Source organism: Accipiter gentilis, chromosome 6 (assembly GCF_929443795.1).
Source record: "Accipiter gentilis chromosome 6, bAccGen1.1, whole genome shotgun sequence".
NCBI classification, from domain to species: domain Eukaryota; kingdom Metazoa; phylum Chordata; class Aves; order Accipitriformes; family Accipitridae; genus Astur; species Astur gentilis.
The window spans coordinates 2,921,691-2,934,283 of record NC_064885.1 but is presented as its reverse complement, the minus strand read 5'-3'; the positions used below and the strand labels follow the sequence as shown (position 1 = coordinate 2,934,283).

The 12,593-nt window shown below is 43.8% G+C and overlaps 3 protein-coding genes across 5 annotated transcripts in view; 2 read left to right on the top strand and 1 right to left on the bottom strand.

Moving 5' to 3' along the window:
- The first annotated feature begins 6,532 nt into the window (after nucleotides 1-6,532).
- On the top strand, nucleotides 6,533-7,700 carry LOC126039348 (lysophosphatidic acid receptor 1-like). The gene is given in 2 exon segments (XM_049802419.1): nucleotides 6,533-7,524; nucleotides 7,527-7,700. Coding segments are annotated over 2 exon segments (996 nt in total). The 5' UTR covers nucleotides 6,533-6,590; the 3' UTR covers nucleotides 7,589-7,700.
- Nucleotides 7,701-9,565: 1,865 nt separating this feature from the next.
- Nucleotides 9,566-10,956, top strand: ZNHIT3 (zinc finger HIT-type containing 3). 2 transcript variants are annotated; one of them, XM_049802424.1, is made up of 5 exons: nucleotides 9,567-9,695; nucleotides 9,813-9,844; nucleotides 9,940-10,044; nucleotides 10,133-10,213; nucleotides 10,448-10,956. In XM_049802424.1, the coding sequence occupies exons 1-5, from the start codon at nucleotides 9,616-9,618 to the stop codon at nucleotides 10,636-10,638; spliced, it is 489 nt and encodes a 162-aa protein (XP_049658381.1). In that variant the 5' UTR covers nucleotides 9,567-9,615; the 3' UTR covers nucleotides 10,639-10,956. The 2 variants fall into 2 exon arrangements, with proteins under 2 accessions (XP_049658382.1, XP_049658381.1); XM_049802425.1 differs by lacking the exon at nucleotides 10,133-10,213 and having other exon boundaries at nucleotides 9,566-9,695.
- Nucleotides 10,957-11,016: 60 nt separating this feature from the next.
- MYO19 (myosin XIX) overlaps nucleotides 11,017-12,593 on the bottom strand; it is a 28,128-nt gene continuing 26,551 nt past the window's right edge. For both annotated transcript variants that reach the window (XM_049802398.1, XM_049802397.1), the window contains exon 25: nucleotides 11,017-11,845. In XM_049802398.1, coding sequence (XP_049658355.1) covers nucleotides 11,717-11,845 — 129 coding nt within the window. In that variant the 3' untranslated portion in view covers nucleotides 11,017-11,716. The remainder of the gene's footprint in view (nucleotides 11,846-12,593) is intronic.

Here is a 12,593-nt window from a genome sequence, read left to right as displayed (position 1 = left end):
AACGTGGTGGTGTCAAGTGGTGTCAGCCTTCAAGGGCATCTACAAGACATTTTACTCTTGGGTGTTTTTCTTTTCTGGGGATGGTCTTCAGTGGGGGAGCTGAATCAAAGCTCTGTGATGATTTTTTCTGCTCTAGTTCCCTGAAAGCTAAGAGTCTGCTAGAAACCCTCTGTTTAGGACTGAAAGACGTGAAGGTTAGAAAATTTGATCTTGGAATTCAGGATTCTTGGTTTTGTTGGGTTTTTTTTTCTTTTCTTTTTTTTTTCTTTTTTTTTTCCTTTTCTTTTGTTTCCTTTTCTTTTTTTCCTTTTGTAAAGCCTGTCGTTATTAAAGTGGCAATAAATTGCACTGTAGTCATGTTAACTAAGTCTTTATTTGTGCTAGAAAGTGAAGGCAGACTCAGAGAAAGACATTCCCTTTCCTTACAAAGTCTGTAATCTAAATAAACGGGGCAGACATGACGTGATCTTCATTTTTTCTTCTAAAGAAACTTACCTGATAGTCGTTTGGTTATCTGTTCTCGATGGCATCTTTGCACCTAGGGATATTTTTGAAAGGAATTGCACCGTGGGTGGGTTTTACATAAAGGCCTTTGAACATTGAACCTAAATACATATGAGGATCTTGGTCAGGGAAGATAAGAGACAAAGTTATGCAGGGAGGGTATTGCAGATCACTGAACTCAAGGCTAGTTTCTTCTGGCATAATGATTGCAGTTGTGTCCATAGCTACAGGATAGGTAAGAACAGGAGGGAATACCAAAAACAGTGAAAACTGCACTTATTTTGTGGCCTTGAGAGCCACAGCAGCAAAGATTTTGGAGGTTTTCCCCCCAGCCGGGTTTCTGGAATGGTGAGACCTGACATTAGCCTGCTGCTACCAAAGGGGCTTCACGGAAAGTTCGGAGGGTCTCACACGACTGCTAACAACGCTTGCGTGTGTCTAAGCCAAACAATCCTACCACGTGCTGATGGAGGATGTCCAGAGCTGTTCCTAACCTTCCAGCTGAACGGCTGCAGTCCCCCCATGTCCCAGCAGCGCAGGTGGGAGGGGATGAGAGCAGGCTGGGTCTGAGTCCGCGGCACAAATGCATAAGAATCCCACTCAAAGTCAAGGCGGATGGCACAGCTCTTCGTGCTGGGAGGCCGAGTTGCCTCTCTTAGAAGGAAGATCTAAGGCTTGTGAGGGTGAGACTGACTTGAGTCCAAATCCTGTTCACAGATGAGCTGTCCTGGGAGGAATTGTCCGTGCAGTGGGAGAGGGAAGCACTTCCAAGAGACTTAAAACAGATGGATTTCATGATTAGTTACTGGGTGATTGGGAAACCTACCCTTCAGAGTGAAAGAACACACTAAGTGCTCTTCATTTAGTTGCGTGTTGTAATTTTCTTCCTTAGAGTTCCCTCACCACTGAACAGGAAATCTGGAATTTTGTAGCTGTTGGTGAATCAGAAACATTAAGTCTTCATCTTTCATGTGAAAATATGGGCTGGCTATTATTATCCCTAAGTCTGCTCTATTGGGAACATTGTTCTAATACAAGGTCATTTCCATGGAATGGTTAGAAGCATTTGCAATGGCCCTTTATTTGGCCTTCTGCTCAGCTCTGGTACATTAACTGCTTCCTATCTATTTTCAGCTGTACCTGAGGATTAGACCCTGTATTATGTGGTGTCATCATTAGTAAAGCTGAACTTCTCCCCTTTTCCCAGTATTTATGTAAAGCACTATTCTTTATGTGGATGGATAGTCTTCATCCATCTGGATGAAACACCAGCAGTGTGCAACTCAACATTTCCTGGAATTATGAAGATGTATTCTGAAGGATGTGTGCCTCTAAGCTGTGTATTTAGCTCTGTGTGTTTACAGCCTGTCTAGTTGCTTTGCCTGGTTTTGAAGCACACACATTTCTGACCATCGCTTTCTTGTAACAAGAGCCCTCACTGTGCCTCTGTAGTTGTTTAGTTCAGAAGGAAGATGCCCTTTATGTGGACAGTTTCATGTCTAAAGGGATAAGATGCACTCCAGCTTCTTCATGTATAAATTATCGATGGAAGCCTTCATTTACCATATGACCTTGGTTTCAGGTATTTATCAGCGTTTGTCTCCCTTTAGACAGCATAATACAAGTTCCTCAAAGGTGCAAATAACAGTTCTGGCATCTCAGAGAAATGTTCCGTCTCCGCGTAGACGGGGAGAGGGCCTGGTTTGTGGGGGTGTTCTTGCAACAAGCTGTCCTGCCATTATTTTGTGGCTTGTAGGTAACATAATGCTAAACGGCGGTCAGAGACTTTCAAGCCTGATGATTGTCTTCACTTTATGTTCCTGGTAAGGGCCACGAAAGCATAACTGGGACATCAGATAACTCAAAATCTGTGAGGCAAAGATTCCTCAAAGAGAGTGGGTGGAGGAGGAGCAGAGAGCTTTCTGTTTTGAAAACATCTCAGAAAAATCTTGGAAGGAGATCATACATCCCATTTCTGTCTTCCTCTCCAAAGAGGAAGACTTTAATCTGCATAAATTAAAACATAAATTGGATAAATAGGCTCCTTATTTGTATTACTCCCTTTCCTGAAAGTTCCTTATTTGCAGGCTTCATGATGCCCATTGAACGACTGAGCAGATGGATATTCTTGTCTCAAGGCTTTGCTGAGGGTCATGGCAAGGAGGAATTAATCTTCCTCAATACTTAGCCAAGCTGCATGTCACTTGCCATTTAAGTTATTAAGTTGTGTGTTGTCCGCAGCTTGGTAAAGTTACAGGGGCAACTGAGGAGAAAGCTGAACCGTTGCTTTTCACAACAAACAAGGTCTGGTCTTTCAAGAACGGGAGTAGGAATTGGATGTGAGTTCAGGGAGAATGTGACAGAAAAGAAACCGGAACAGTAAAATCCCTTACCCTTTCAGTGCCTTGTTTTTCTCGTGTGTATAGTGTATGTACCTGACTTTGAAAGTAACACCAAATCTATAGCTAAATTGTGCTATGGAGTTCTTATTTTCACTACATGGACGCAGCTTTTTCTCCTGCAGTTTCAGGCATAACTCAAGTTTCTTGGTGTGCTATCAGCATAAAGGACATAGAGGATTGCCGTTGCATCACACTAAGGTAAAAGTGTATGTTGTCCAAGGGTTACTGCACAGAACTAAGGCTCTCAGCTCCTGAACTTAATTTCCTGTTTTGAAATCAACTTTGGCATTTCACAGCTGGGGCCTGTTATTCTGAGAGCTGTTGAGCACTTGTGATTCCTGTTAAGTCTAAGCTGTAGGTTATGGGCATTTCTGAAACTGCAAGCTCAGTTGTGTGAAGTTAGATTTTCCACAACAGCCACTTCAAATGAATGGTCATTAAAAATTCAGCCTGAAGCTTCTCATGTTTCTTTCTCAGTCTCTTCAACATGTTCAGTGATTATTGTCTTCTCCACAGGCATAATCATCAGATATTATTGAACTTTGAGATTCTACACAAAACAAAGCAATTTCTTATGCATGGCAAATATCAAAACAATAGGAATTTGGACATTCTGATAAAGAAATATAAAACCAATTATAGAACTAAAAAGTGTCGTTGAAGGTGAAATCTAGATAAATATCAATCAAAGGCTTGCCAACAGTGAGGTACAGCCAGTGTTTAAAGTGTTAGCCTGAGATATAGGAGATTAGATTCAGTTCCCTCTGTAATGGACTTCTATGTGATCTTAAGCAAATAATGTGATTGTTCTTTTCCCATTTGTAAAATGTAGATAACGCTCTTTCCTTGCAGGTGTGTTATGAGCATACGTACAAGAAAGATTGCAAAGTTCCCAGAATGTGGGAGTATAAGGATACCCTTTAATCGAGACTGTTATACGTAGAGATTTGGCTATGTAGTAGCCCTCTGTCTCACACGGTGTTTTCCATTCAAACTACTTTTTACCTGGTTTTGAGAGCTCAGACTTCACAACAAAGGGCTGGAATGTACAAATCTGGGGGTTTCTGTATATTGAAGCCCACTAAAAAAGAAGGTTCTGCAATAATATTGTCTCCTTTCATCTAGCAACATTATGCTAATTTTTATGCAATTATATTAGGGAAATGAGATTACAAAGCTTCTGTGAAGAGCTATTTATACTACTTGATATTATCTTTAATTACATTCTGATCTCATATCGTTTAGTGTTTCATGCTTGAACAACAAATTTTCAAATTAGAGAAATTTCAAGTAGCATTTTCAGGAATGTCTAGGACACTTTGGAGTCCAAGTTCACGGATATACTCTTCTTAGCAACTAGGATATTTTTAAAGATGTTTGACTTTGTGGATAGCCTGCTGTTCATCCCAGCCCTCAGCCCCTCAGTTCACAGAGCAATGGAAAACACAGTCAGAAGAGATCCGGAGCGCCTGTGGCTTGGTCTGGTGTCCGCTGCCAGTCCTGACCGATGCTCAGCTGGGCTGTACGTTACCCGCTGACATACTTGCTGTTATTAAAAGGACTTGCTGACTTGTGGTGCTGGCACTGACAAGGTGACAGAAACAGTAGAGCCCTTGTTCAGCAGCAACCTCACACCGAAGGTGTGGTTGACAGGTCTGTACGAGGTGGATTATAGGATGCACAAAGAGTGGTTTATCTGTGACACTTTGAAAATAATATTTTATAGGGTATTAATATATTAGCAGACTTGATTAATCAATTCTCAGCCCTTATTTCTACATAATCATTCTTTGCGCTTCCTTGTGACCATCTGAAATACCTGTTACTTATTTGCAGAAAGTATTTCTAGTCTATAATAATAATTGTGTACTGCTACTAATTGCACACTAACCTGAATACACCGATACACTTCAACTTTAATAGAAAAAAGAAGCGATAGAATTTTCCTTTTTAAGCTCAGCATTTTAGCACAAATTTCTTCTGTTGTAAATTCTGGCAGAGCTATCATATAGTGCACAGATTTACAGTTCTAGAGCTGGAATTGCTGCTATAATGATCAGATGTCAGCACTGAATGTGGAAAGCCCATAAACTTAGCTGAGCTGCTTTGCAATATCATGATACAACATTGTTACTAATGCAAATTAATCGCCTGTTAGGATAACAGTAAAAAATAAGTTAAATCGGAATAACTTTGTAAGTAACATGGCTTTACCTGGATAATTTTGCTAAAGGAAAGCTGCTCAGTTCCTGATGCCAGGTAGCAGCCAGAGCACATTGGAGATTTCTCCTAGTACGTGGGCATTTTGAATAAACCACGAGGTGACACAGAGGCGACCCACACTCAGCATTAGCAAACAAAAGCAGCCACTTCTGCATAGAAAAAAATATCCATGGTGCTGTTCATCTTGATACACTGATGTACTGCTCACCCAAACTGCTCCGCTGTTTAAAATCCCCATGTTCCCCACTGTGTACTCTATTGCTTGTTCCAGCAGTGCCCTCTGCTGACTGATAGCACTGAATGTATGTCCAAACAGCTTTTTTCCCCCAAGTCTCATGTATTTTAAATGTAGTTCACAAAAATCATTTACTTTTAAAAAGACAGAGAAAGAAAAGATATAATGATATGTTGTTTTATTAGTGTACAAGTCACACAATAACTTTAAATAAGCAAACACAAAATATCCTGTAACAAAGGTATGAGTATAGATGCCCATCATTTTCTAGATACATGCTCATCCAATAATTAAGGTAAAAAAAATGGCATTTTCAGAACTGTTTAGGCATCTTAAGTCTCCAATACAATTAATCTACTAAAGGGTTAAGCCATTATCCTGCATTTCCTTGTTTGAAAAGTAAGTTAATTCAACAACTCATTAAATGCATCTGGTTTGGTTTTTGTTTTGTTTTTGTTTTGGTTTGTTTTTTTTTTTGTTTGTTTGTTTTTTTGTTTTTTTTTTTTAGCTTGTAAAGCATCAGTACCTCTGATTTACACAAGAGAAAGAAAGGCCATACGATTTCAGGTGTATTCTGACAACTTCTGAGTACTCCAGAAGTACTCAATCTCAAGCACTTTAGAAGTTTTTGTGATGTCACTAGAGCTGATCTGAAATTTGGACTTACACCCTCACTGAACTGGGGTCCAGGTTAGTGACACAAGATTGTTGCTCTTCTTTGAGTTCCATCAGTCACATACTACCTCCTCCAAAACAAAAAAAATTACTGCTCTCCATTTTCTGACTCTCTAATCTTTATCCATCTAATTTATTTGTGAATTAAAGCTGAAGTCACATTCATTCCATTTTAGAATATCCTTAAAGATTTTTAAACAATGGATGTGATCATTAATATTCACAATACCTGGCCAGATTTTGCTCTTGATAAAGGTGGCTTTAAGCAGATCATCTGTATAGTAGTAAATTATGTTTTCCAGTTTTGGCTATCCTAGCAACTTAGAGGTAATAGGCTATGCCGTGAGTTGGTAACCCAAATATTTAAAAACACGAGTGGTTAAAGTTTAATCCGCTGTCGTGGTGATGATGTGGCAATAGAAGCTGTGTGTCAGGATTCATTCTTCGCCTGGAGAACGAGGTGGCAGTAACACTCGTGTAGTACGGTCTCTTACGGAATATGGGATGAGTAAAGCAGACCTCGTTAATGGTTGAAAGTAGAGGTTTCCACCATGAATGGATACCCAAACTGCTCTGCTAACCACACTAAAATTTGGAGTCATTATTTAGTACTTGCATTGGGCATCCCTCAGCTGACCATTAACATAGCATCTGTGATCTTCAACTGCACAGTCATCTTCACCAGAATGGCCACAAAGGATCTGCACAAGCCTATCTCTATACTCTTCTGCAATTTGGCTTTTTCTGATCTCTTCACCAGCTTTTCTGGCTTTTGGATTTCAATGCTGTTCATCACCAATCCTGACATTACAATCTTTGGATCCAAGGATATGCTTGCACCTTATGCCTTATATACTATGTCTATTTTATCCACCATCTATAACTTGGTAAGCATTGGAATTGAACGCTATCTGGCTGTGGCTGAAAGCATGAGAACAAGATTCAGGGTTGCTAGAAATCATTCCATAGCTGCAGTTTTAATTAACTGGGTCCTTGCTCTCTTTTTGGGGTGCTTGCCATTGATGGGGTGGAACTGCTTGCGCACGGAAAAAAATCTCTCCATCCTCTACAGTCCGTTTTGCGTCGACTACCTCATCTTCATCGCCATTCCCAATGTTGTGGTGGCTTTTATTATACCTCTGTTCACTTACCTTAGAATCATTATCATCCTGAGGAAAAGAAAGCTGAGAATGAAAGCATGCGGACAAGCCACGGGCACCTACAAATCAGCCGAAATCCAGGTTGCCAGAACCAGTATTTTTATTTGGCTCCTGGCGTTGATCTCCTACGCTCCTTTTTTCGCAGGAGTCATATTCGATGCAACTAACCATCAGTGCCACGCTGATCTCTACCCAGGCGTCTACATCTTTCGAAACTGCACAGCTATGCTGATAACCATGAACTGCTTGGGAAACCCCATCATTTATACCCTGAAACCCAAAGCCCTGGGGGCTAAACTCAAGCCTCTGAAATGCCTCTCCGCCAGTGTGTCCGAGCCTGCACCATTGAGAACATCCAGCCGGGGCTGCCTGTGGTCCAGGGCTGCTGATGGACCTGACCCAGTCAACGTAGTCAGGGGCAGAGCTGAAATAACGCCCCATTCCCGCCCGCTGCCGGCGAGGGGACAGCTCCGGGGTGCAGAAACCAACGCGGGGCACGGAAACCAGCACGGGGCAGCGGGGGGTCCCAGGGTGGGCAGCCGCGGAAGGGCGGCTGGAGTTTCGTGGCTTCTCTCAGCAGCTTTCACAGCCCTCGGTAGCGGGTGAAGCGGGTGCAGCGTTGGGGAGGTTTGCGGCTTTTCCTTCTTGAAGCGGGTCGGGGTGCGTGGCCGCTTTGTCTGGGCTCTGAAGGGAAATGGGAGAGCTCTTTTGCTCAGAGATAAAAATAACTCCATTAGCCCTGTTTACTTTGCGTTTAGAAACGGGCTTCTGTTGTGCTTGCTTTGCTCCTTTTCGTGTTATCTGTGTGGTTTTGAAGACAGTGAAATGGCTAGAAAATTCTCAGTAGGCTGGGGGGGAAATGTAGTTTTGCTTTCTCATTGACAGTCAGTCAGTTTTATCTCTGAATAGTCGGTGAATCTCTTTATTAACGGGGGCACTCAGCACTGTTTTACTGTTGTAATTTTAACTGCTGTACGCAGCTGGATTACATGTTTTTGCGAGGCGTTTGCAACTACACTTTTCATATTTCTGCTTATAAATAGAGGCACACCTGAGTCCATGGTTTTTGAAATTTGCAGTGTGCTAAGAGAAAACTCACTTGAATTCGTCAGTATCAGAATTGCAGTCAAGTCGCCTGTACAAAACAAAACAAAATAAAAATGTCAAGGCCAAGTATGTTGTAAAAGGAAAAGCTCTTACCTCCTGCCGCTACAAAAAAGAAGTTGGGTACTGAATCTGCCAGATCTTAGTAGAGATGAATGCTCATTCTCAGTTATACAGGGATATTGCTAGAAGAATCTCAATGCTTAAATTTCTTACCTCTTGCACAGTTACCAGTCCAGAAGCCTTGATCGAATAGATCCTGGTGATGTTAGCTCATCTTGCTGGTTTTAAAGTATGCTGAAATACTGCTCAATGGTATGACATCAGTGTGAGCATCCGTACTGTGGTAATATTCTCCCATTCACAAAACACACACACACAGTCCAACCAAAATCAGCCCTTCTAGTCCAGGTTGGAGTTTTCAGGGATTTCTTTCCAGTTTGTTTGCTTTGTTGTCATCGTTTCAGCGTTTCAAAAGGCTTGAGTGAACCAAGAGCAAAGTCCCATTGATCTGTTCCTGAGTGGGTATGAGAAAAGAGCATGTTTTGCGTGAGAAATGGGTTCACCCACGGGTGAAAGAAATGGGCAAGTGCCATTACGTTAATGACTCCGATACTCAGCGGTTTGCGTTTATTGCTGTAAAACCCCTCTGCTGTGCTACTTTACATTGAAGAACTGTGGGAGAATTGTGTCAGTCTGAATTAACATTCAGACATTTAAGGAAATGGATGGCGCTAAATGAAACATAATTAAAATGAATTATTTAAACGCATAATGTCACTCAGGATAAATCCGGCTCCATTTTCTTCTGCTGAACACTACGGGTTTGCTGTGAGCTCAACCCCCGCCAGCCCCACAGAGCCTTCGGCTAAAAACCAAACGTCTCCTACTGACCGTATTTCAACCTAAACTCGAGCTTCAGCCGAACCTCACCACGGGGCAGACGGTAAACATCAACCTGGGGCCGGTTTTATTACCTGCTTTTTATTTTACGGCACAATTTCTGTTCGTAGCGACGTTGGCAATGGGGGGTGGGTAACCACCAGAATATTTAACGCATGTCGCAGCGATTGTCATTTCAAAAGCAAGCTGGCAGCTGGAATCCAGCCACAACCCCCTCAAGAGGAGATTTTTTTTTTTTTTTTTTTTTTTAAATATATGTATATAAATAAAAAAATAACGCTGGGGCGGGGCGGGTTGCGCTAGGCCCCTCCCACCGCTCGGCAATGGACTAGGGAGCCTGGGTGGAGGCGCTCGGCGTTCCGCCGACCGGAAGCGGAAGGGGGGAGACAGGGAGGAAGGAGGGAGCGCCATGAGGGCACCGCGGCCTTGCGGGGTCTGCGGGGCGGCCGGCGCCGCCAAGTACCGCTGTCCGCGCTGCGCCGCCGCCTAGTGAGCGACCGGACGGGACGGGGAACCGGGGAGGAGGCGGGGGGGGTGGGAACCGGGGAGGGCGGCCTCCGGGTGCGGGGCCGCCTCCCGCCCTTACCGTTGTCTCTCGTCCCGCAGCTGCTCCGTGCTCTGCTGCAGGACCCACAAGGGTGAGTGAGCGGCGCGACGGGGACGGAGGGAGGGCGGCGGGGGGGGGGGGGTCGGTCGGACCGCAGCGCTGCTCTAACCCCCGTCGCTCCCGCAGAACGCTGCCCGCCGGAGCCGAAGCGGGAGGAAGAACGGGAGCGGCCGGTGGCGGTCGGACAGCTCTTTCCCGGCGGAGCGCTGAACCGCGGAGGGCAGCAGGCAGGTGGGTGGGTGGGCTGTGGAGGGAGCCGGGGGGGGTGTCCCCGTCGCCCCCTCCCCGGCCCCGGCAGCTCTGCTCTCTGCGCCCGCAGGCGGCCCCTGGTCGGTGGAGGACATCCTGACGGAAGATGACGAGCAGGACCGCGTCCCGCTGCAGAAACTCAAGCTTTTAGGTAATCTCCAGAGGTTAGAAGGCGGGTGGGGGGCCCTCAGCGGAGGCGCAGCTCCCCTGAATTCTTCTCGGCGATTTATCCCAGTCCTGCGCCTCCTTGCATGGTCTTAAGGGTTTAAATGTCAGACACCTGGCCTTTCACCACGTCTCTTTGAAAGTTTATTTGCAAAATAAGGGTGGTCTCGACCGCATTTGGAAGAGATGAGTACTGTTAATCTTCTTTTTTCTTTTTAAGGGGAATCGGAAGAACTGAGAGGCTTGCTTCTGAATCTGCATCTCCAGCAGCTACTGCTGACAGTCGATCAAGCAGAAGACAAAAGCTCCCTTATGAAGAAGTACATGCAGGAGCCGTTGTTTGTTGAGTTTGCAGACTGCTGCTTGAGAATTGTTGAACCTCCAGAGAAGGAGAACATTCTTCCTGACTGAGCTACTTGGAGAACGTTTTCCTTTCCTTGACATTTTTTCCCTCTGACAGAAGAGGTTTGACAGCACCCCGTGCTCCTGTGGTGCACCATGCTGTGTTTCCTCCAGGTGTGGTCACACCTCGCTCATGGATGTCAGTGCTCTAATTTTCAATTTAGAGTTGATAAACCGTGACATAGTGTAGGACAGATTTCTAGGTACTAGGAATTAAACTGGATGTTCTGTGGGCTATGCTTTTTGTTGATATGGAAATACTATCAACCGTGGGAAACGTTGCTTCCCAATGACAATTAATATTAAATATATTTGCATTTATTTTAATCCCCAAACTGATCTGAAATGTTTTTGTTAACTAAACCTGGTTGCAGATTGTCAGACACCTTTACAAGGTAGTTAGCAGTTTATTTAAAAGTGGCATACACAGAGGAGCCGAACATTTTCAAGACCCATGTGAGCAACAAAGAGACGGTGTAGAGCACCTCTGATGAGAAGCTTGGCCCCTTGGCAGAGGTAACGCTATTGACTGGGGAGTGCTGGAAATGCAGGGCCGTTGTGAGAGTACGTATGTTTTGGTCGTATAGATACAACGCAAGAGTCCAGTCTCGCTTTTCCCTGAGACATCTGCTGTTGGCGTTAGAGCTGACTGCTGTCACAGTCAGAAGTTGCGATGCATTACTGAACGCTCGCGGTCAATCCACGTAGTTGTAGTTGTACTTCCCAACAGAATCCAGCACGCATCAGAAATGTTTGCCTTGTTTGCTCTCTCGTTACCAGCCTCTTGCTTCTCCCAGGTAGTGTTAGAAGTGTTCGCTTTAAGTATATATTGCTTAAAGCACTTGATCTATTTTAATTATGTTGAGTGTTCTCATAGTATGGATATTTCCTCTATTATGTGCGTGTGTGTGGGAGGAGGAATGCCCCCCCATGCGTTCTAAATGTGAAGTACAGTATATGTACAATGCATTAATTATAGAAAGCTCTGAGGTAGCAGCAGATACGGACGTTGAGTAATTTGAAAGCAGCAGCTTGCAGACAGTCCTTCCCTGAAGGAAAAAGTACAGTATATGCAGATGGCTAAAACCTATGGTGGAAGGAGTTTTTTTCTGTCCAATAAAATCTGGTTAAATCCAGTGATGGAATAGGCATCCGTATGGGGGCTGACGTTTGCGTAATGCAGGGGAGACTTCTTACAGTGAAACTTGACAGAGCCCTGCAAGAAGAGGTGGAGAGGTCAGTTCATGTTTTTGCCAGATTTTGAGCTAATTTTGCTAGTCAAACAAAGTACTGCTTTAGCATATAAGCAGCTAGTAAATATGAATAAGGATAGGGGAAGGCCTCCAAAGGAGTCCTAGTACAAATGGGTTTAAGAGAAATGATTACTACAAAGAGTACTAATACCGTAATTTGAACTGAAATTAGCTTAAACTCTGAAGATTTGAGTATTTAGTCCGTACTGGACTTGGTACTGCTTCTTCCTGCTTGTAGTAACTGTGACCAGACAAAGGCTGCACTCTCGCACACATAATTTTATGCAACCTTAAAAAGTTATCAACAAAAACCCAAGCACGGGCACAAGGTGATTTGTAACCGGAGTGCAGTTTCTGAGAGAAGCCAGTGTGGGTTGCGGCTTGTTTGTAGTAAATGGTATCTGTGACTATTCTGCATGTGTGTAGGAGATGAAGTACTTGAGGGATGCTCCCTGCTTTCTGCCCTGAAAACCCTCTGTGTGAATTAGTCTGTGGTTGTCTGCACAGTGAAGTTAATACAGAATTACTGGGATAGTAATAGCCCCAGTGGGTGCTTTTTCATGTGTTCACCTGTTGTGCAACTTGAATCCCCTCAGCAGAAAAAATACATAGTACATAATAGCAGAGCTCATGTTAGAATCCTCTGCTCTCCACTTCTGAAGCGGAGCTTTGATCGGTTTGTTCCTGTGACAGACATTAACAAGAGTTTTC

Bases quoted from the DNA above. Each gene is read 5' to 3' on its own strand.
- ZNHIT3 (XM_049802424.1), top strand. From the start codon at position 9,616: ATGAGGGCACCGCGGCCTTGCGGGGTCTGCGGGGCGGCCGGCGCCGCC. The intron at 9,845-9,939 runs GTGAGTGAGCGG...TCGCTCCCGCAG, and splicing joins CTGCTGCAGGACCCACAAGG to AACGCTGCCCGCCGGAGCCG. The intron at 10,214-10,447 runs GTAATCTCCAGA...TTTCTTTTTAAG, and splicing joins GCAGAAACTCAAGCTTTTAG to GGGAATCGGAAGAACTGAGA.